General features: G+C 42.9%; 1 protein-coding gene across 8 annotated transcripts in view; it reads left to right on the top strand.

Moving 5' to 3' along the window:
• The window catches only part of lrrfip2 (leucine rich repeat (in FLII) interacting protein 2), a 24716-nt gene extending 1705 nt beyond the window's left edge, over positions 1-23011 (top strand). For 2 of the 8 annotated variants that reach the window (XM_080782192.1, XM_080782191.1), the window contains exons 2-27: positions 1-154; positions 8415-8501; positions 9344-9406; positions 10004-10081; positions 10232-10270; positions 10782-10853; positions 11356-11409; positions 11565-11639; positions 11922-12023; positions 12695-12769; positions 13274-13324; positions 13440-13487; positions 14202-14270; positions 14704-14817; positions 15301-15342; positions 15648-15779; positions 16600-16671; positions 17874-18044; positions 18230-18322; positions 19002-19094; positions 20185-20286; positions 20671-20803; positions 21438-21608; positions 21722-21801; positions 22064-22168; positions 22279-23011. The exon at positions 1-154 is cut by the window's left edge and continues 2 nt beyond it. In XM_080782192.1, coding sequence (XP_080638318.1) covers positions 65-154; positions 8415-8501; positions 9344-9406; positions 10004-10081; positions 10232-10270; positions 10782-10853; positions 11356-11409; positions 11565-11639; positions 11922-12023; positions 12695-12769; positions 13274-13324; positions 13440-13487; positions 14202-14270; positions 14704-14817; positions 15301-15342; positions 15648-15779; positions 16600-16671; positions 17874-18044; positions 18230-18322; positions 19002-19094; positions 20185-20286; positions 20671-20803; positions 21438-21608; positions 21722-21801; positions 22064-22168; positions 22279-22386 — 2319 coding nt within the window. In that variant the 5' untranslated portion in view covers positions 1-64 and the 3' untranslated portion in view covers positions 22387-23011. The remainder of the gene's footprint in view (positions 155-8414; positions 8502-9343; positions 9407-10003; positions 10082-10231; positions 10271-10781; positions 10854-11355; positions 11410-11564; positions 11640-11921; positions 12024-12694; positions 12770-13273; positions 13325-13439; positions 13488-14201; positions 14271-14703; positions 14818-15300; positions 15343-15647; positions 15780-16599; positions 16672-17873; positions 18045-18229; positions 18323-19001; positions 19095-20184; positions 20287-20670; positions 20804-21437; positions 21609-21721; positions 21802-22063; positions 22169-22278) is intronic. The other 6 variants (XM_080782193.1, XM_080782194.1, XM_080782195.1 and 3 more) reach the window with 6 other exon arrangements.
• The last annotated feature ends 86 nt before the right edge of the window (positions 23012-23097 follow it).

The raw sequence follows: 23097 nt of genomic DNA, 5'->3' as shown, positions 1-23097 counted from the left end.
GAATTCCTAGTCCCTTGTTTTTGGCCGTAAACATCTTTGGTGGAGCTGCAGTTGCACTGGCAACATGGGCACACAAGGTTCTGGTAGAAAGCGCACGCCGCTTAAAGACCGTTTCTCGGCCGAGGATGAGGCCTTGAGTAGCATCGCCCGAGAGGTAAGCTCATTCATGAATCACCAAAATAAAACACTCTTTGTTTTTGTTGTTTGCAAGTGCGATGGAGTTGCACGGTTACTGAGGTCAATGTAGCATACCAACTTCAAAGCTGGGTCGTCAGATGATCCCCATATCAAACTAGACTAATCACATTTTCTCCCTGGCTATTATACAGCAATTTGGAAGTGATAGCAATGTATTCATAGTCATAGTTCGTAACTTCATAGTGTTGTGCACTATGAAGCCGATATCTTACATTAAATAAGATACTATACCTCTTAGCTGAGGTAAATTCAACAAATGGGCCTAAAGTTATATATTGATACATTTTCACAATAGCGCTGCTTTATCTGAGGTGGTCTTGTTATGTGGATATTCAGGTTTTGCTAGTCAATAATGCCAAATGTCTCAGCCCAAAGGAGTGGAGACAGCTGGTTTGGACCACAGAGAGATTTACTTAGCTTGTAGCGTTTTTAGTTTGCTGTTGAAAAAAAAGGGCAGAGGAGAGTGGCTCCCTGGCTTGTAATGACTTGCCCTGGGATTATTCCATTTTGTTCAGCTACAGGATTGTCATTCCTTTGCTCTCCTCGGAAAGACAAGTCAAACGGGTGAAAACATGTAATGCAAGGCCAGATTTGGGTTTAGCATAATATTGGCCAAATCAATTTAATCGCCTTATCTGGCTACATATTGTTTAGCACAGTTTTGTACAGTAATTTTGCTTCTGATCTACTTGACAAAGGGCAGGGCATAACAAGTTCATAATATACCTATAAAATAGGTCCCCTGATCCACTTGAAGAATTTTTGTATCTGTCTTCATGCATGGAAGTTGTGATGTCCCATTCTTAGGTACTAAGCATACTGTAAGACTCCATTTGCTCTCTTTATAGTCATGCAAGCCGATCATAGAAACATGAGTCATCTGACCCACCCAGTCAGGTCTTAAATGAATCACAGCCTTTTTGAAGCGAACCAAACATTGGATCAACTAGTGTGCAGGGGTTCATGAGGTCAGCCTCTAACCTGGCACACATCACCACACCTTCCCAAACAAATTCTCAAAACACAGCAGCTTGTACTTCATCATGTCTATAGAGCTGAAGCATGCCTGTCTCGGGCTGTCTCCCTTCCTGCTTGCCTGCCTGCCTGCCTGTGCTTGGCACAGATCACTGCTGAGGCAGACTGTGAACTTGAGCCTGCACAATCCCTGTTCCAGTTTTGAGACCACTTGTATTACTGGGCACTCAGTCATTCTACAGTAGTCAAGACACCAGCATGAAAATTTGACATGGTCCAAGCATTGAAATTAGGTGATCACCTTGATCACATTGTCATGCCCACAGACGTTAAGATCGAAGGGAGTTTGTGGTATTTAATTAATGAAATCACTGTGTGAATCTGTGTGGGAGTGGACGCTATAGTTCATAGTCCATTTTATTTGAGGCGTGTTTATATCAACAAGACATTCTGTTGAAATGGAAATGTATTGCAGTCTTTTTCCATATACAATATATCAGCCAACTTTGGCCTTCTTTCACTGGTTGGAGAGGGCATGGGACATATTACAGTTTTTGTCAATAACTGACTCTTCAGGCAGCTGTGTTGTAAAGAATTGATCCAGCTTTGACCTAATTGATGAAGCAGGCTTTAAAGATTCAATATTTGTGTGTATAGTAAGTATATTTTATGCTAGGAGTAATGTGCTGTGCACAGTGTGCAAATCTGTTATGAGAAAAGAACCGGCAGTAAATCAATTGGTATTTGCCGTAGGTGGATTGTTATACCATAATAATATATTAATCAGGAACTCTGGATGAAGAACTGGTGTTGATGCAGGTGACGCGAGACAATTCCAAATCTTTTGTGTAGTGCCAATATAGTGCCTATATTGTGCATTGTCCTAGATTAGCTTTTGGAATATAATAGGTGTAAAACACGTACCTGTTTGATTCCACTGATTTGGTTTTGTGTCCTCTGTACAAGTTCTGTTATATTGCAACATTCAGATAGTTTTTGTGTGATTTGGGTTCCAAACATCTTACCATGAGTAATTGGGACATGAGCTTGTATTCTGGAGTACTCTGGTACGTTGCTTCTCAAAGTGGGGGTCTGGGGAACCCCAGGGGTCCTTGGGGAAAGGGGGGGGGGGGGGGGGGGGGCATGGCCAAATACACATCAATTTGGGGGTCCTTTTGAGAACCATTGCTCTGGTGTACGTAAAGCACACTCTGTATTGCAAGCACCCCCAGGTTATCCCGTTTTCAGTTTGACGTATTAGAGCCCCTAACAACCACAGAGTGCTACAGAGTTCTATGATGGTGCACTTCTGCTGCTGCGGATCAGGTTTCCCCCCTCCAGTCCCATGATGTAGGTGCCGGAGAGCTGGGGCCGGATGGGCAAAGGCTATAGATAGGCCAAAGACACAGAGCTCAGCTGTGCTGGTGTGCAGAGCAGGTCAGTCTGTCAGACAGCTCAACAGGTGCAGAGCACAGGGGCCAGCCGTTGCGCTCTTCTCATGTGCTCACCATCGCAACTCCACTTCCTTCGCAGCCTTGTGTCAAAAACCTTGGGGTGGCAATGCCCATTTCCATCTACAACAGTGGTTTTCAACCAGTGGTCCGTGGACCACCAGTGGTCCTTGAGGGGTTTCCAAGAGGTGGTCCCCAGCTAAATGATGGAAAGCTGGTAGAAGGGTCTATAGACCCTTATACTGTAGATCTTTAATATATTCAATATGAACAATGAACATGCCAATGGATGAGTGCCCTTTAGTCACACAGACTAATGAGAGTGAAACATAATGACAGGCTTCAAAAGCACTCCAGCTACTCCTCCTTATGCCAGCGCTTGGAAAAGGATTATGATGAGAAGGATTAGGATGACTTTTGACAGATGCTAGTGAATACTATCAGGACGTCCAATTTTAAATGCCACATGTCATGCATATTTGTTTTCTATCGGGGCTGAGGGATTATGCCTTTAATTTAGTTTTATCCTTTGTGATGATCTGTGGAACATCCCAAAGCCAGCTAATCATTTACAATTTAAAATTTAGGCATTTAGCAGACGCTCTTAATCCAGAGCGATTTACAATAAGCAAGAACAGAAAACATCAACAATCATTAACCACTTAAACACCATACGTTGTTGAACGAGTCCCTCAGGGCTTTATTTATACTGATTAAACATTTTTTATGGTATTTATTTCTCTTTGAACAAAAACAAAATAGTTCACAGGCAGCACCTTTTAATGTGTTAACATAACCTGCTTTACTACAGCAGTAATGGTGTAAATACATGGAAATATATATTTTGAGGAAGATGTATGTACAGGCCACTTCATGTTTAATCACCACTGCTTCAACTAGAATGCATGTACAGTACCTATCATTACTGTTACTGTTAGTAAGCCCTCTGACTCACCAAGTGTTGCTTTTTCTGTTGCTCTATTTTTACTGTCTGGTTTTTGGCACTTACTACTGTAGCTTGACTCAGTCCTTTAACAATAAAAGAAACATGTTAACTTCTCACCTTCAATGAGGAACTCGGTAGAATACTATGGTATAGCCCGAAATTTGGACAACAGTTTAGTACTTAGTGGGTGGCACCGTGGGGGTATCTTTTTGTTAGTTTCGTTCAGTTTGACTTGAGCCCATTATCAAAACAGGAATAGCCCATGCCCACAGGCCTTCCATTCTGGCAGCACTGATAAGCATTTTCCGGAATGTTGACTCTGTTTGTCTGCAGTGAGATACAGTATACATACACTAGACGGGTGTTTATGGGCTGCTCTATCCTTTACTTAGAGATAAAGGTTTGGGACATTCGTTGTTTATGGGTGGAATGGTACGTTTCAGAATATTTAGGAACTGGGAGGTAAGCAGGGGACGGGGGTAGTTTACTGATTTGTGCCATGGGACTCTTCTTGAGTTCTTGTGAGGGCTTGCCTAAATTAGTCCCTGCTGCTCAGGTATCTCGTATAATCAGCCCCTGTTCATTTTCTGACTCAGTTGGGGGCAAATTGTGTAATGGCTCTTCTCACTTTTCACCCGGGTGGCAACCTGGTTTATTGAACTAGTTAGCATAGACTGTGTTTCTTCTTGCAAATGGCAAGTAGTTCAAGTTTGTGAACAAGTATGTTTACTGTGACCGAACAAAGCTCTGTTGTCTGTTTATCCTCTTGATTCTTTGTCAGTTTGTTTGTTCTCCATTGACATTTCCCCGTACGAGGTCCTTAAATTAGCCTCCCTCAAACAAATGGTTAGCACATGTTGGTGATGAGGCATCCCAGGAACTCTGCATGCATGGATTATGAAGCTGTGACTCATGGTTCCAACTGGTCAACCAGGGCAAACTGACCAGTAGAGACACTGATAAGAAGTATAAAGCATTATGTCCATGTGGTCTCTCTAGCACCGCTCCCATTCTGTAGCGCAATCGTCGTCATGTATTGGCTGCCGCCGCATGCTTGCCTCTGGCCGCAACAGCAAGTAATGGCAGTTTCTTGAGTGTACAGGGTTTGATGTTGGCCCAGGTAGGGCCCGGCCTTAATCTTCGGGCCTGTTGAGAACTCTAAGGCTGCACTAGGCCCGTCTAGAGTTTAAATGGACAGGTATCAGACAGTCAAAAGGGAGACATCGAAGAGGAAGGATGGATAGGGAAGGATCAACATATAGAATGTCAGAACAGATCAGCTCCATATATGGAGATCTAAGGGTTTGAGGTCAGATGTAGAGTTGCTGGCCAATATTGATGACATCAGGGATCTCCATATATGGGCATTCCCAATATGTGGGCTTAATATTGATGATGTCACCGCGTGATGTGACTAACTAACTGACGGGAAATGGACAATTTCTCATGGTGGTAGCATGGTACAGCATAGCTGGTTATCTCAGTTAATGTTTAAGATTAGTGTAATTACTGTACATCCAGAGAAAAGTAAGTCCTTCTTTTAATGGTAAAATACTACTATGTTCTCCATATTAAGCTGACGGAAAGCTGGCATCAGCCAAAAACAAGCTTCCCTCACGTACTGGCAAACCTTGAAAACCATTCACGCTAAAATGGATTTGAATGTCCTGGAAAATATGTTGCTGTCCTGGAATATATTTGATGCGTATGAAAAGTGATGGAGATGAAGTTTTCAATCATAAGGTAGATATCCGTCAGGGAATGGGTTGTTCAGATGCATGTACGTATGTTGCAAAATCATATCGTTTAGCCCACTGGGTCGGGACCCAAGGTTGGGTCGCTGACCAATTTTTATCAGTCCCTTTTATATTTTGTTTCCTACATTTTGAGTTTTGAGTTAAAAATGTAATGATTAAATGATTTCTTTTCAATCATTTCATGAAGAAATGTAAAAAAAAAATCAAAAATTCCGTAAATTGGAAAACGAATGTTTAAGAAGTAGTGTAAATTGCCGATCTACAAGCTCACAACGTGTCGCTTTGCAGTTTGCGCCACGTTGTGAGATTGTAGATTGACTATTTTCACTAGTTTGGTTCCTGGGCAAATGTCTAATCTCTTTGGGCCACGGTCTAAAAAGTTTGGGAACTACTGGTTTAGCCCACTGACTCTTAATAAAATATTTAGCCATTAGATGTGTGTAGGATGTCTTGAACATATTGTTGCTGTCAGGAAGAAACCACCTAATTCCATTTTTGAGGTTTTTGATTGATTTATTTTTCAGAGATTAAAATAGGGTGCATTTTGCATCCCAAAACGCAGTTTATAGCTAAGGGACCCAATAAAACAACGACCTCTGCATCCACGGGATGCACTGCTGACTACTGTCTGCTAAAGCAACTAACTCAGCTATAGGGGACCTGCCTTTTACTGCTCAGAGATGATAGCATCCTCTCAACTTTTAAGAACTGTTCAAAACCCTCCAAAACATAGTAGTGTTGACTGTCTGTGACATTTTTCATAATTGATTAATTATCTCAGCCAGGGAGAAGCAGAGCCAGACATATTGTTGTTTGTCTGTGGCTAATCTCGCAAACGACATCATTTAGTGTAAAACTAGATAAAGTGCCCCTCGGGCACAGGTCTCCACAAGGGCAGGTCAGGTTGTGGCCTCCTGGTGGTGCTATAATAGGCCAATGTGAAAAGGGTGCAATTTCTTCTTATGCCTTGGATGGCAATTGGATGATTTGAGGCATTTTGTTCAAAAAATGTGTTTTGCTAAATCCACCCGTTGGTGGCGCTATAACAGGCCAATGTGAGATATATTCCTCAGCCTAGTAGGAAAGTCTGTGAAAGAGTTCACGTAAATTGCACGTTGCGTTCCTGATTTGAGGCTTTTTGTTCAAAACGGGCCAAACATGCCAACTTTGAAAGCCAATGTTGGCCAATTAGGATGGAATATGAAATATCGGACAGATCCGGCTTGAACACAGCACTATAGAGAGAGTGTGTAACGATTTGCGGGGTTTTTCTCCCCATTGCACTGTGCCTTTTACATTTTCATACACAATGCCAAAACAATGTTTACATTACTATATGCACCACACAGACAATAACGTGCCTCCTGGCTGAAATCCATTTAGTCTATAAAATGTAGTACAAAACAATGGTAAATGGTCTGGTCTACACAAGTTAAGTTATCTGATCGCACAGACATCTTGAAATGTTTACCCAGCAGTCAAAAACATAGAATTTAATTTCATTATTAATGTAATAAAAGAAAAGAGAGAGCCACACACTCATAATAAATAGAATTTATTTATAAAGTAAATGCTGTCTGAGCAATTTAAAAGTATGTGGCTCTCTTTTGTTGCATGTAATGATTTGACCGTCAGCACCTCACAATATTACTGAGTGAGCTCTCCATAGTGATATCCAACATTGTTAGGTTGTTAATAGCACTTTAGTTTTTTATATAGATTATTTTAATTTGACTTTATTAATTGTAAAATGCAGTATTATGAAATATTACACGATTAGATTTGATGATGATATAGGTGTGGGTCACATACAATGTCCTAGCAAGTTATCTTGTTAAGAATGTGAGAAGAACCCTGTCTTTGAGCATCTTTGGCTGTAGTTTTGTAGGTGTATTCTGTGCCGTTGCTGGTAGTTGGCTGGTACTGGTGGCCGTTTATCCAACTGAGCATGTTGAATCAGAGGCAGAGGTCGTCGTTGAGCGAGAGCTCTCTGTCTGGGTATTTAGTCTGAGCAAACCAGAGCATAAGAAGAGAAACAGAAGTGGCAAGGCAGCAAGCTAGTGACATGATAACTAGAAAAAGTGCCCTTCTGGGCACAGGTCTCCACCAGGAGGAGAGAAGTGTGTGTGATGTTTGGCATTTTCTTCATTTTGTTGAGGAAATGCAGAGCCAGATCACTCATAGCAGCAGGATAGAATTCTGGATGTGCAGCATTTCGTACAAAACTGGCTACTCCTGAAAACATTGGAAGGCAATCTTAGCTAATCAGTGTAGAATCTGAGAAATCCAACAGGCTCGTCTTGATCACATGACTACAGAGATCATGTGTACTGATTTGCGTGAGATTTGGATGAAATCTGTGCGACTAACATAAACAATGTTTTGCAGAAATCGGCCTCATGGTGGCGCTATAACCGGCAGATGTGGAGGGATGCAGGGAAAATGTTTTTCCATGGCCTCTAGGGAGTGTACATAGTTTTCGATGCAGTTATAGGTAAAACAGGACTGTTATAGCGCCACCGTGAGACTGATTTGGGATAAAAATAGAATCTGGAGGAGTAACATGAAATGTTAGTCTTCCCAGTAGTATCCGAGCATATTTAGAGAAGATGAAATATGAAAAACAGATAACAGTAAAGACCCATGATTTATACACACAATGGGTTAACCTGTAGATTGAGCCAATCAAAGCCAGGATTACATTGATGACTGGGAAACCCCAACACAGAGCTGGATTGCATTGGTTTTTAAGTTTAGCAAGTTTACATTCTGGCTAATGACCACCCACGCACCCAGCGACCATGAATCTGAGTTGCCACTAGACAGTATATCTAGAGAGAGAGCCTGTGCAACAGTTACATAAAATATGTAATTGCGTGTATTTAATTTTAATGTCTCTTCTCTTAAAATACAGGATCGATCCACTTGAGCCCTTATTTTCTTGTCCACAGTGATATCGCTCAATACTACGGTGATATTGCTCCTTATTTATGTTAAATGATGTATGAGAATGTGACCCTGTTTTTGTTCGGTGCGTCCACCCGTGTCATTCTCCCTCAAAACTTCAATGCCATTTGTTTCTTACAGGCGGAGGCCAGGCTGGCAGCAAAAAGGGCAGCTCGAGCAGAGGCACGGGATATTCGAATGAGGGAACTTGAAAGGCAGCAGAAAGAGGTATGCAAAGCAAAATGTCCCTGAGTGAGCAGCCAAAATACCAGATAACATAATTCGCTCAGTTGAATATGACAAGAGATGCTCTTGGTCTTTCAATTCTTCTCCTCATTCTTGATTCTTGCCTTCCTTATCTAACTCTGCTCCTGCAAACAATCAAGGTTTTGAAGCAAAACAGCATCATTACATTCATGTGCAAATACAATACATAGACATTAAGGGCAGATTCACACAGTTTGATTCAAACTGTTCCCGAATATAGATTCTTCCGCACCCGAATACACTTCATTCAACTGTATTCAATGCTTTCACAATACATCGATCCGCATCCGAGTACACTTCAATATGTCCCAGGATTACCTCCATGCGGTCCCGGGAATGGTTGATCCGCTCCGGGGAACATACTACCAGCATTCATAATACCACAACATTTCTCAAGTGGTCCCGAGTGCGCACCCGGGACCATAGTGTGAATCTGCCCTACGATGCAATAATATTGTCCATGGTAGGGAAAAAACGAGGAAGAGCTACTAGGCTTGAAATTAGGCTTGTCACCTTGGAGGTAATGAAATATCTGCACTCTCTTGAGTATAGTTTCTTATGTTACCTTGGAGGTAATAAAATACCTTTCCTTTACAGCTGTATCCAGTGTGTGCACTCTGTTTTCCTTTCATATTTGGATGTGTGTGCTTTATTCACACTTCACACTTATTCACTGTTTAGAGAAAGAAGTAATGCTCACTGCTCGGGTCTAATCGTATGTGTTCTAATGGCAAAAGCACCATGGCAGGCGGGAGTATGATAAAAGTGTGTGTTTTCTTTGGGACTTCCTCCTTTCTGTGCAGATCTCTTACCACTCATCAAGCAGTAGCAGCAGCAGGAAATGGGGTCAGATCCACCAGTGGATGGTAGGCAGGAGTACTGGAGCGTCTCACTCCACTAACATAGCCTGCTGCGTCATACTGGGCTTCCATCTGAACCACTTACTGCATCTTACCTCACAGAGGAAATACGCCTCTGCGTTGTATTTGCTTTAGAGACGTGTTAGAGGTGTGTGTGTGTGTGTGTGTGTGTGTGTGTGTGAGAGAGGATTTGGCCTCTTGCCATTATTTAAGCTTGATGGTTCTGTTGGTAACAAAGCAGTTTGGACCCCCTTGTTTTGACTTCATTCAAATAATTATAAGCATTCAATAGTTTTGAATAATGGCATAGTGTCATTTTGCATGGACCTTATCTTTAGTTCTTTACACCGGCGTGGCAATTTATGAACACAGTTGAAGAGAAGCAAATGTTTTTATTGTGTGCAGGCTCTCTTTTTTCTTCTTAAACGATGAAGCGCTTAATATACATACTACATTGTAAGAACTTTGGTTTGTTCAGCCCTAACAAAACCTTTGCATGGATTCTTGCCGTTGCAAAGCAGCTGTTTGGTGTTGCAGTGAGTGAGTGATCCCATTATCTGCGTGCCTCTGTGGTTCCTGACCATCTTTCATTTCTACCTCTAGGCTGACTCAGACAAGGCCAGAACAGACAAGGCCAGATCCTCTAGTATTAGTAGTAGGTCCAGCAGCCAGCATCGCCGGGTCTGTATTTCCCCACTCTTTCACTTCCTCATTGTCTGCCTGCATTTCCTATGTTCTATCTCACTTATTCCTTTCTCTCGTGTGTTTCATGTTCCTCTGTCTGCAACTCTCTCTCTCATGGTTCTGTGTCTTCCACCTTGACATCAGCAGGGGTTGGATGATGACGTCATGTCAGTCCGCAGCTACAGGGTGTGTACTGTACATAATCGCCTGTGTTAATAACATGCCCACGTTTTTATATTCGGCCCCTGTACTATTAAAATGGTGTGCAGTAATTTGACTCGGTACGATACACTGACATTTCTGTTCTTGTCAAGAAAGAATTAGCTTGAGGCTACATTAATCACTTAAACCCTATGTACTGTGTCAAATAGAACAAAATTGTATATCTATAGTGTGAGCTATTTTCACAGAATGTTTGCATATTTTTGCCAAACGTTCACCTGTATTATGACATGCCGAACATTCCCCATTGGGTTCATATGATTAGAGTGACATTGCACAAAGCGTTTATTGCTCATGATAAGATAATGTGTTGGGAGACAGTAAAGGTCCACTGGCACACTGCTATGTTTTTCTGATTTTTAGCAGCGTTTTTCCGTTGGTTTTCTATAAAACACGTCCAGTCTGCAAGGACCTTAATACTTCCATCTTCGTGAAGTGGCTTTAGTCTAATTTTTGTATTTATTATTATTTCAAGTCAACAACTTCGTCGCTGCGCGACGGGGGCTCTACTAAGAGCCTGTCAAGCTCTCGTAGAAAAGAACTCATGGTACGTTTGTGTTTGTGTATGTGCATGTGTGTGTGGAAGTGAAGCACATTTTTATTTGTGTGGGTTTTGTTGAATGCTGTGGATTAAGATATTTTGTGGAAACTACAGTTGGATGGATATTAACTCACTAAAAGACTTAAAATGTTTAAAGCGGGTCAAGAATAAATTGTAAACAGTTTTTAATTGTTACGCTAACCAAACTATCTAGTGCAGTGGCAAAATTCCTGCCCAAATTATTCAATATTCTTGTGTTTGTGTACTAGAAATTAGGTCAAGCATGTCTAAGTTACTCTTGCTGGGTTAGTTTAGCTTGTGAGTATGCATTCAATATTTTAGCTTTAATATGTTGCGTTTGGCAACAGCCTAATGGATGTTCAACTTTCACTTAGCAGTGTTTCTTTTTGTCAGCACATCCTAGTGGCATGTCCGTGTGTGCAGAGCGCTTCCCAAATGTTTAATCATGTCATAAGCATAACGCCCGCAACTCCTGTTCTCCCTTCAGTCCGACAACTTCTCAAGCTACTCAAGCTCCGCCTTGAAGAGCTCCCGTTCCACTGTATGTACTGTACGATTGACATTATATGAATTCACTCACTTGCTGTTTGTAGCCTTGGAGACACTGTTTTTAGCACTGGAGACATTTTTTTTGTTTCATTTGAAGAGGTTTGACTTGACATGGCATATTTGTTTTTTTCCTCTGGGGGTGAACAGAGTTCTGTGTACAATGACCTGCATGGCCCTAGGAAGGCCTCATCAATCAGTTCTTCCTCCAGGAAGGACCTGCTGGTCAGTGCCCTCCCTCAGTGTTGGTCTTGCTGACTGCAGCCTCTAGCATGGAGGAGGCAAGGCTAGTTGGCAGGCAACAGCTTTTAATGTATACTATTGATCAGCTGTATGGTACTGGCAGTATCCTATTGATTGCCATTGTGCTCTGTCGCTTAGATAACAACCGCACAGTGTTAATTAAAGTTAGCCCTCCATTTATTTTTTTCTCTGACATACCTTGTAGCTGAACTTGATCTCTGGTGTATTTTTTCTCTGGTTCATACCATCTTGCCGCTCCTCCAGACTGGACTGTACCATGATCAAAGGAGCTACAGCAGCCTATCGAAGACCAAACCTCCTCCTCCCACTACTTCCAGCTATCAGCCTACCAGCTATCAGCCACGGGTCGGTCCCCCCCCCCCCCCCCCCCATGTCTCATTTCTCAGCCCTGCTCCACATAGGCTCAAGTGAAGTGGAGGAGTGCCAGCCAGATTAGCTGAAGCTAGTTGACAAAGTCTTATCTAGATGCTTCGTTTTATTGGACATGTACTGTAAATCCACAGGCATTTGAGGCAAATCTTAATACACTGATGGATTGTGTTTCACACACAGCCGGTTTGTTTACTGCTTAAGTGTTACAGCCAAGAAAGTAACGAGATGTTTTTCTCCTTGAACGGGATGTGTTTACAGTTTGAAGCTCTACAGTACATACTGTATAGTCAGAAACAAAGTTCAAAGGGGAACTTATCCGATAGTCTACGAAGTGTTATGTCCGATGTGCTCACATTAGAATGACAGGATTTGCATAACATACTATCAACGTTCCTCTTTGATATTTAGAATAAGAGTACATTTGAAATACATTCTTTGCTTTTTTTTAAAGAGACGATGGCTAAAGTAAAAGTAGCGTCACTTCACTTCTCAACTCAACACTAAAGTGCTAATATCAGTATCAGAGGGTCATAAAAACACTCTTACTGCATCTCTCTTTAGTTTAGTCTCTCTCCTCTCCACCTCGCTTCACTTCCTCTGTCGTTTTAACTGGCATTTTCACTGCTCCCCTGCTCCCTCAACAGGCCATCGCCACAACCACCTCCTCTTCCTCCACCACCGTTTCCCCTGGCACGGGCCTGTCGCGCAGCTACAGCATGGTCAGTCTGCTACCACGTGCTGCTGGCCAGTGCCCCTCTGTACATGCATGCTTCCTTTTACCTTCAGAAGTAGACCTGATACCCAATCTTCTCTATTGACTCGCATATCTACATAGTAGTATTATGTCCAAGCTTATATTTAGCTCCTTGACACTTGATGGGGGGGGCCAGAGACTTTACAAGATATGGCCTTGTGTCTCAATACAGTGATTTTATTCTCCCTACATAGTAAGATTCTCAGTCTTTGAGAGACTCTAAGGGTGCAGACTCTGCACTCTTGAGAGTGTAAGCGTCCCTTTTTACCATCTCAAGAGTACAGGGACGCGAGGGGAATAGCCTGCTCGATATGGGAAATACTATAGCCTGACGACTTCAGTATTTAGCGCATGCTGGTGCAGTCGCAGGCATTCCACTCAACCCGTTAGCTAGTTCCACCTAAGATTTATGCTCCTTCTTCCGTCTTGCTGAGTCCTGCGCTGTCTGTCTTTCCCCATGTGCCCTCAGGCCTCTATTTGTGACGACGGTATCTATGGCCTGGGCAACAGTTCGAGAGCTGTAAGTCTGCTCAGTGTTTGTCAAACAGTGATGTCATTATAATCGTCATGGCGGACCATGGCTGGCCTGGCATCTGCCCTCATGTCAATACTGTCTGTTGCCCTCCCTTCCACAGCCCTCTGAATACAGCGGGTACTCTAACTCCACCCGTAGCAGCCCTGCGGTGAGCCCCCACCCCCACCCCGAAACCACCCCTTTTCTTGCATGCTGTCAGCTCATGCCACACATGCATACACACACAGCCCCAACTAACAACCGGCTGCCCCCTCCTGTCCCTTCTCTCAATCCTGCCTCCACATAGGGACCCTAGAGATCAAAGATTCTCAACCGTTTTCATTTCAAGCTCTCCCAGTTTGATGATATGCATTAAGCTATGGACCCCAATTTGATTAAATAAATTAAATTAAATCTCTGGGACCTCGATGTACACGGTAAAATCCTCAGTGTTTATTTAACTCTGAGAGTTGTCCATTTGCACAGTCTCAGAGGTACAGACTTGTAAGTGTCCATTTGAAATTGTGGTGGTCCCTGGACCCCATGTGCGATGGACCGTCAGTAGCAAGGCTTGTTTTTACGGAACTGCATTTGTTGGTTTTACCTTGAAGTGTGTGAATGTGATGTTGCCAATGCTGTTCAGGCTAGGCTGATGTTGTTGTAGGTTTCATCCCAAATTCGTTCTGGAGGTTTGCGTTTGATCAAACGGTCCTAATTGCATGAATTGGCGTTGCTCATTAGGGTTACGTAAAGTAATCCAATAATCCATTTATCGGAGAGATGGCTGGTGAGCTTAATCAATGTGAGAAAGAGCGAGAGAGACCCATGTGCATGTACAACAGTTTGCCTTTGCGAGTGGGGATTCTCACTGTATACCTCTCAGTCCTCAGACGATGACAGTAGCAGCACCCTTTCCCAGGAAGGCTACAGGAGAGGTCGCAGGGACAGTGTGGTGAGCTACAGGGACTGAGCTTAAAATTAGCTATTGGGCTTTTCAGGACTATTTCACAATGGGAATCGCCTTCTACACTCAAAAACGTGCTCTATTGTGAAACGCTTAACTCAAATAAACAGGAATTAATTTATGTTAAGAAACCTTTTACGTTGTTGATTCATTGTAATTGTATGTCGCCGTGCTAGAAGTTGTTCTAGATTTTCTGGTGGTTTTAAGTTCTGAGTCATTCTAGATAATGGCTTTAGCAAAACACCTGTCTAATATTGAAAGTGTTACATTTCTATACAGAAATGCAGTAATCTCTTTTTGTAAGAATGTCATTCTGTTACGTTTACCCATGGCTCTTTCACCATTGGTCTGTCTCTGTCACCTCTTTTCTGTCCTTTTTTGTGTTTCCGTCTCCATCTCTGTCCTCGTGTGTGATGATCAGTCGTCTGACTTCTCAGACTTCAGTGAGTCGGCCGCTGACTATTTCAGCCGCTCCAACCGCAGGGGCAGCATTGTGTCTGATCTGGACGATGTGAGCATTCCTGACCTGGACTCTGTAAGTGGCTGAGCCTACCTCATGACGGTGGGCAGCCGAGTGCTCTGCTGCATCACCACTGATGGTGGATGAGTGTTTTACTAATCTGAGACATAAAGTGCATGATTACCTAGTTGTTTTTCTCATCCTTTTCTTGGAATCGCGTCTCACAGCCTGCCATTTCCGGTGTTGATCTCATTTGCAGTAGTTGAAAGTGGTAATGGTCACTATAGTGTAGTGTTGGCTAATGCTATGGATTTGGGAATGTGTTTTGTTTGGTTTTAAGATGACTGGTGTGATTGACCTGAGAGTGTTTCGGTTGTCCACACAGTGTGGACAGTGACACACACACACACACACACACACTAACGCATCAGTGTTCTGGACTAACTCCTTGATTCACAGGGAAATGACAGCTCAAGCATGGACCACATTGGATGCATGATCCTTAAGATAACTGTCCTTTTCCTTTTTTATAAACTCTGTTCTCTTCCTTCATTTCAGCTGGATGAAAAATGTGACAAGCAGTATACAGACTATAGCCGGGTGAGTAGTAACCACTATAACACAATATAGATGTATTTTCTTTTCTATTTACATTTTATTTCAGACTTACTGTATGGTACTTGTCAAGCCAAATGAGCTAATATAAACCCATCTACCTGACTGTTCCATTGTCAGGCACTCGGGGTTCGGCATGTTAGAAAAAGCTGAGTTACTCAGTCTGGTGTCAGGTAGCGGTGTTGAATGACCTGAGTCTTGAGCTGGGTTGCGCAGCATTTTGTGTTTTGTGTGTAGCCTGTCTGACCGGAGGTCTGACCGGAGGTCTGTGGTGCTTTGTGTGCTCCTAGCCGTCCTCGCGCTGTGCCACCCCAGGCCTCACGGCCGCCACGCTGGCGTCCTTGGGTGGCACCTCTTCACGACGGGGCAGCGCAGACACTGGGAGCGTCGTCGACCCTGACACTAGTCTGAGTGAACTTAGGGTAAGGTGCGCACACACACACACACACACACACACACACTCTTGTATTACAATACTTGTGAGGACTTGCAGCGCGGTGTGAGCTTGCCTTATACATCTTCTATTTTCCGATGTGCGACACTGCAACAGAACTAAGTATAAATCAAGCATAACTCCTACCCCCTGCACACACACACACAGGCAGGCGCGTGCGCGCACACACACACACACACACACACACACACACACACACACACATTACATGTATGACTAAAACAACCTTGTTATGCCTTTTTTATGTGTACATAGTAACATTTTACTTGCAATAGAATCAATAATTGTTTACTAAATTGTGTTGATTATAATACAACATACGGTACATATTATAATAATGACGAATTATTGATCCATGTGACAAAGTGTTTTGTATGTACAATGTACAGGTTCATGTGGGTAACCACCTGTGTCCTCTGCGTATCAATCACACAATCATGTCGACCTGCCTCCTATTCTATGTGTCTGTCTGTCATCATCAGCATCTTCTCCATTATGCAGTACAGTATGCACGGGAGGACTCGTGACTGTGACATGTTGTCCTCCTGTGAACGCCTGGTCCTCCTCATCTCCTGGGGCGTACTGGTCATGTCATGACGTGTTCTTATGGCTGTTCCTCCTTATCTCTGGGTGTACTGCTGGTCATGTCTTCTCTCTGGGTGTACTGTACTGTGTTCTGGTCATGTGTTCTGCCAGCTGTGGACTTGTCTTGAGAGAGATGTCAGCATGGGGTACTCTTAATTATCTCTCCTCCTTAATACCCCCAAACCATTCCTTCTGCCCTGCAGGACATATATGAACTAAAGGACCAGATTCAGGATGTAGAGGGGCGATACATGCAGGGGCTTAAAGAGCTGAAGGTAGAGGGGCTTGTTGCTCGCGACGTGGCATGCCTTCTCTTGTCCGCACGGAGCCGTATGACATCCCTATTAACACAGTGGTTCCCAAACCTTTTCATGTCCAAATTGACACTAATTAGCCCGCGGACCCCCATTTGAAGAGATATACACCCCCATAAGAGAATATTTTTTACGGCTCAACCTGTTTAATTTCAAGGACCTTGCATTTGTCGGGCCTCCATTTAATGGCATTTCTATCTCTGAGACCCCAATGTATATTGTAAAATTAATGTTAACTATTGTTAAACTATATGATTAACTCTGAGTTAAATTTGTACACTCTCAGAGTTACAGACCCATAAGGGTCCTTTTGTTTCCAAACTATATAGCTGGGGGACCCCCTGGAACTCCCTCAAGGACCCCACTTTGAGAACCACTGCCCTAACACCCCTCTCTCTCTCCCTTCCTGCCTCCAGACTTGTATCTCTTACTGTGTAGCGCTATAACACTCCTAACACCATGGCCACTTGTGTATTAATATGTATGGGGCACCCACTCTGAATGGCTTGATCACCCACCGCACCCTCCCTTTTGCATGATCTTCAGTTCTTCATTCACGTTTATATTTTATTTGTTTTGGTGGGGACCTTCTCACTGGTTGTAGCCTGAAATGAAACCCTGTATGTAAGATAGATAGGAGATGTCTTGCTCCCCCTGCTGACAGGTTCCTGTCATGGTTTGTGTGCCTGAAGTTCTTAGATTTGCAGCGTTTGGATGGCCTTCTACGTTCCATGTCTCACTCACTAGTTCACTATTCTGTGAACTGTGCTGCTGTTTGTGTGTTCCATTGATGATGGTAGTTTACTAACCTGCCTTTTGGCTCATCCTTGGTAGAATTTGACGTGTTTCAAGAACGTCACTTTCCCTGATTTCAACAGGCATACTCTTTAAGATGAATAAGACCCCCCTTTTCTGTAAAAACACCTCCCCCATGTAACACCTTCCCCCCCATTTTTACCTATTATTATTATAGAGATCTGATAAACACTAAAGTAAAAAGTGAAAAGTTGTGGTCTATATTTTATACAGGCATATATTTTGCATTCTCCACACTGCAGTTCCCTTTGTATTTAATTGGTTTACATCAGATGAGCCCATCTTATCCCCTTTTAGCAGGTGAACTGTGCAGCAAGTTGAACTGTGTGTGTGAACCCCCTAAACAGGAGTCGCTCACAGAAGTGGAGGAAAAGTACAAGAAAGCCATGGTATCGAACGCACAGCTGGACAACGACAAGGCAAACCTCATCTACCAGGTAGACACTCTCAAGGACGTCATAGAGGAGATGGAGGAGCAGATGGCCGAAATGAAGAGGGAGGTGGAGGACAAATCAAAGGTAGGACCTTGATTTCAACCCATTTAGGCCGATGAGGCAGATTCTAGAACAAATTGCTTTTAAACCGACAGTTTTCTGTTTCTATGTCTAGTGGCTCTCAAACTATTTCATGCCCCCAGAATGATCTGTATTTGGATCTGAAAATATGTAGTTCCAACTTCTGTGTCTGCGTCTTTGTTTCCCAGGAACTAGAAAGACAAAAGCACACGTGTAATGTCCTGCAGCATAAGCAAGAAGAGTTGAAAGAGGGTATCCGCCAGAGAGATGAACTTATAGAGGTATGGAAAACGTCTCATCACACCTCTACTCTGTCAGCGCCTTGCAGACTGCAGAGGAAGTTCTACTCTGCAATCATTTATTGTGGATTGATTGACTCCATTTGCCCTTGGTCTTTTTCGAGTCTCGTACTCAAATGTGGCAACTCTTAATTTGACCTGAGATCAGATTCTAAAGATGTCTTCTACATCCTGACAGTTTTCAGAAAAGGCTATGTTTCTATGTCAGTCGTTCTTCGATTTTTCAAAAATAGCAGACCTACAAGCTCGTAGTGCGCCACTCGGTGGCGCGCTATGAGCTTGTAGATCTGCTATTTTTCAATAGCTAAAGCATAACATAATGCTAACACCAAAAGGGTTTCCCGCCCAAAACGGGTTAACCTATTTTCTCCATTGGTAAAGATTTTCTATTTTTTATTTGACGCTTTCGCTTACAATGACATGCCTAAAATAGATATCCCAGGTTGAAAGTGATTAAACACGGTCTCTCCTGTTTCAGTCTCTTACATTTTCCGTCTCTAACTTCTCAATTTCTGAATTATGATAAGCTTCACAGGCTGTACTTCGGTTGTCTATATTCCTCTTGTGCGTTTCACTTTCCACACCATGTCCTTGGTTCATTTTCCCCCCTCTTGTTGTTGTTCTGTGCTGTCCTCTCTTTAACCGTGCAACGCCACTCCAGGAGAGCCAGCGAATGCAGACTAAATTAGATACCCTCACCAGAGAGGTGTTTGACCTGCAGGAAACCATAAACTGGAAGGACAAAAAGATTGGGGTAGGAGCAGGTCTCAAAGGGGCGTGCCCTGACAGAATATGACAGGCAACAGTGTTTAAGCTCCAAAGACAATAGAGCGCCGAAGTCCTGACATCACTCGCTTATCCCCTGGTTCATGGAAGTTTTTCTCTATGGAGAATAACAGGGGGTCCTCATAAGCTGAGCATAAATTGTGTCATATAAGCATTGTGGTCAAAAAATAAACAAACTTCCCCGGCGATATTGTCTGGGAGGTTGATTGAGGTCAGTTGACGGCCGGGATGATTTGCTTATTTTGTCAATCAGAGTTCTTATATGAGGCGATCTAAAATCCTCCTATGGGGATTACAATGCAAACAAAATGTACACAAACCCGTAGACTTGGCGCCCTCTTGCCTCATATTGACGTCAGACATCGGTGCTCTATTAATTTCGGTTTTAATCAATCAAACAAAGTGCATCAAGCCATTTAGCGATGTTGCCTCTCATGTTGTAGCTGCATGACGGAGACCATTAATTTAAAGTTATTTCCCATTGGATTCACAGTTTGGAGTTTTGCATGTGCACTGACTATTAGAAGACCACTGGCAATGTTTTTGGATGCTGCAATGTCAGTTTAAAAAAAACGTATGGCATTTGTAACATTTTGGTTTTGTGGAAATCTATATTATACTATAACCGAAATGTTCTCATTTATCATGAAAGCATGATCATTTACATTAATATAGATATCACATAATGGCACATTTTGTGAAGAAACCATCAAATTGTATACTAACAGTTTAAGTTTAGAGTGCTTATTTCCTCTCGAATAAGGCTCCTTTAGTCCTTGTGCACTATTCAAATACAACCCGTAGCTGCTCTCTCGTAAGGTTGGTGTTGTCTTCTGCCGTTTCCTTACATCAGGTGTGTGTCTTCTGTGGCGTGTGGTCTGCTAGCATGTCCAGTGTTCTTGTCTGTGTGCATTTTGTACCGGTTCCTACTGCTCTGCGTAGAACACGGCAGTGCATGTCTATCAAGCCCTGTCAATCCAACTTCTACTTTACCCTCCTCTCTTTCACCCTTCCTTCCTTCCCTCTTGTCTTCTCTCTCCCTCCTGTGGTGTGGCCAGGCCCTAGAGAGGCAGAAAGAGTACTTTGATTGCATTAGGAATGAGAGAGATGAGCTCAGAGATGAGCTGGCTGACCTCAAGGGGAAATCCAAAGCAGGCGAGGTAGGTAATCCTAAAGACTGGGCTCTGTGACTTCTCTCTGAAAGAGAAAGCAGGTTAGAGGAGTTACTGGCCATTGAACCCCACTGCTGCCTGTTTATTTTGGTTGGTAGCCAGTAAAATGCCGTCACTCCTGTCACATGCCGTATCTGGTAATGTCAGCTTTTGTTCGTTTGTGTTTGTTCCATTTCATTCTGTCCCGCTCCGTATGTCAACATTTTGGGCCCCATTCTGGCTGTGTAGTCTACCCGTATTGTCTCTGGAGGGGAGGCCAACTGTAAAACCATGACTACAGTGCAAATGGCAGCCGTTTTAAATGCTGGATTGAATTTTTAGATGGGAGTACTGTCATTCTGCCTCAGTGATCCGTGTACCCCCTCCTCACAGAAACACGGCCTGGTCATCATCCCAGAATGTATGCCAAACGGGGACGTCAACCACGAGCCTCTGTCCTCAGGAATCACTGTGGTCTCCCAGGAGGCTGCTCAGGTGCTAGAGTCAGCAGGAGAGGGACCACTGGGTGAGTCAGCCAATCAAACAATTTGATTATAGACATGTTCCATTAAAGCATGTGGTCCCTGACCACACATTTGGTATTATAGGATTTGGTGATTTATTTTTTCTTTCCACTACTTGGAAGTGGGAAGTGCACCGGATTGTCTGATTAATAGGAAAGAATTAGTAGTCAATGGGCCATTGATTGAGAAACAATGGGATGCATAGCAAGTGATACCAAAGCACTAATCTTAGCCCATATCCCCACCCAACACAACAGTGGTCCCCCGGTTGATTCTAAGTCAGGGTAGTGGTCCCTCGTTCACAATCAGGATTAAAGAAAGAAATTGGGGGAGAAAGCTTTCTTACAAGAATTTTCTTTCTTAGAGAAAAGACAAAATAGAGGATCTACAAGCTCACAACAACATCATTTATTTAGATGATATAGAACACACAAAAAATGCTTTTTGATTAATCAAACAAGTAATCGATAAAATAATGTCTAAGAAAATAATTGACCGTTGCAGTCAACTGTACACAGCCCTACAGTCCAGTCCGTCTGCTTATACTCCATGTCAACACAGTCTGCTGATGGAGATGTTATGCTCCGTGTTAACACTACTGTAAATGTCATTACTGGGGATGGGTTTTTGTTTTAGACGTCAGGCTACGGAAGCTGGCAGATGAAAAGGACGAGCTGTTGGCTCAGATCAGGAAGTTGAAGCTGCAACTGGAAGATGAGAGGCAGAAACACTCAAAGATGGACAGCGTGTACACAGACGGGGAGAAGATGGAGAACGGCACTGACCTGCATTTCATCGAAATGCAGAGTGAGTTTGCTTCTGCACACTGCTGCTGTTTACCACCACATGCATATTTATCCCCATGCTTTGATATCTTTCAAACCTCTTATGTGTAAACGCAATGCCCTTTCTCTCTGCAGGAGATGCCAACAGACAGATGAGTGAATACAAGTTCAAGCTTTCTAAGGCGGAACAAGAAATGGGTACAATGGAACAGAATGTAAGTCATGTCTGCGTCAGGGAATGTCTTCTCTCTATACATGTTACAGTATGATTGAACCCCCCAACTAAGAAATAGCGTCTCAGAGGTGACTTGAGCCACTTGAGGCACTGCAGAGTGAGCGAGTCGCCGCGCCGAGCGTTGGTTTTCCAATCGTACTGTAACATATACTGTACATCTGTGTACATATCCTGTGTGAAATTGGTATTTTGACAATTTGTTATACTCTTGCATTCACTGCTACTTTTATACCCACATCCAGATCAACAGACTTGAAGGGCAGGTTTTGAGGTACAAATCATCAGCAGACAACTCTGAGAAAATAGAAGATGAACTAAAAGCAGAGAAAAGGAAACTTCAGAGAGAGGTAAATACTGCAGCTGATCACAGACGTCCATGTCCTTATGACAACCGGTTTTACAGCGCAAAGAGCTTGCTGTGACATAACAGTGAATTCCTCGATTTCTTTCCACGCAGCTGCGTACATCCCTGGATAAGATCGAAGAGATGGAGATGACCAACAACCACCTAGTAAAACGCCTTGAGAAGATGAAGGCCAACCGAAATGCCCTTCTGTCCCAGTAGTGAGGCCACGCCTCACACATTATGTCTGGAGCACATTTCCATTTTCAGCTGTAACACTTTAAGTTGTGTAGCAAACCAAAAACACTTTACAAACTAAACATAATGTAGCACAGGCAAAAAACTGATCTGTGTTTTTATAAAACATAAACTTTGGATTTTAAGCCAGCATCTTTTGGAGAAATAACTCTACTTACTCAAAGTACAGAGTTACTGGGAGATTTGTTATCACTACTTAATTTTTTCAAAGCTTTGTACTATGTTATTCACAAAATTGTATTTCTCTCTGGCTGGGTGCTTGGCTATTCTTTTGTTTTGTTTTTTGATAAGTTGCATGAATGAGTAATGATGCTTCCAAACCGTTGAAATCTTCATGGCTGCTCGGGCCCTGCACCTTCCCAGAACCCCTTCACACAGTGCCTTCTCACACCTGGAGACTGAGGGTTTGCACCATTCTGCAAATCTACGTTTTTAACTGGTACAGAATATTGTATTTAAAAAGGTGCAGCCATTATTTGGGAATATATAATACCAATTGTGTCTGCTATGGTTTCATTGAAATACTTTCATTTTTTTTGCAAATAATATTTAAGATGTTGAAAATAAATGTGTAAATTACAGAACTGTACATACAATGTGAATTGTTGCCTTGTCATTTCATGAAATAAGGTAGGTGAAGATTACACTGGTGCTCATGAGGATTCTGGGCGGGAA

The sequence above is a fragment of the Protomyctophum bolini genome (genome assembly GCF_963924005.1).
Source record: "Protomyctophum bolini genome assembly, chromosome: 14".
Lineage (NCBI taxonomy): Eukaryota > Metazoa > Chordata > Actinopteri > Myctophiformes > Myctophidae > Protomyctophum > Protomyctophum bolini.
Note: the sequence above shows the minus strand (reverse complement) of the source record. Positions and strands in the feature narration are given on the sequence as shown.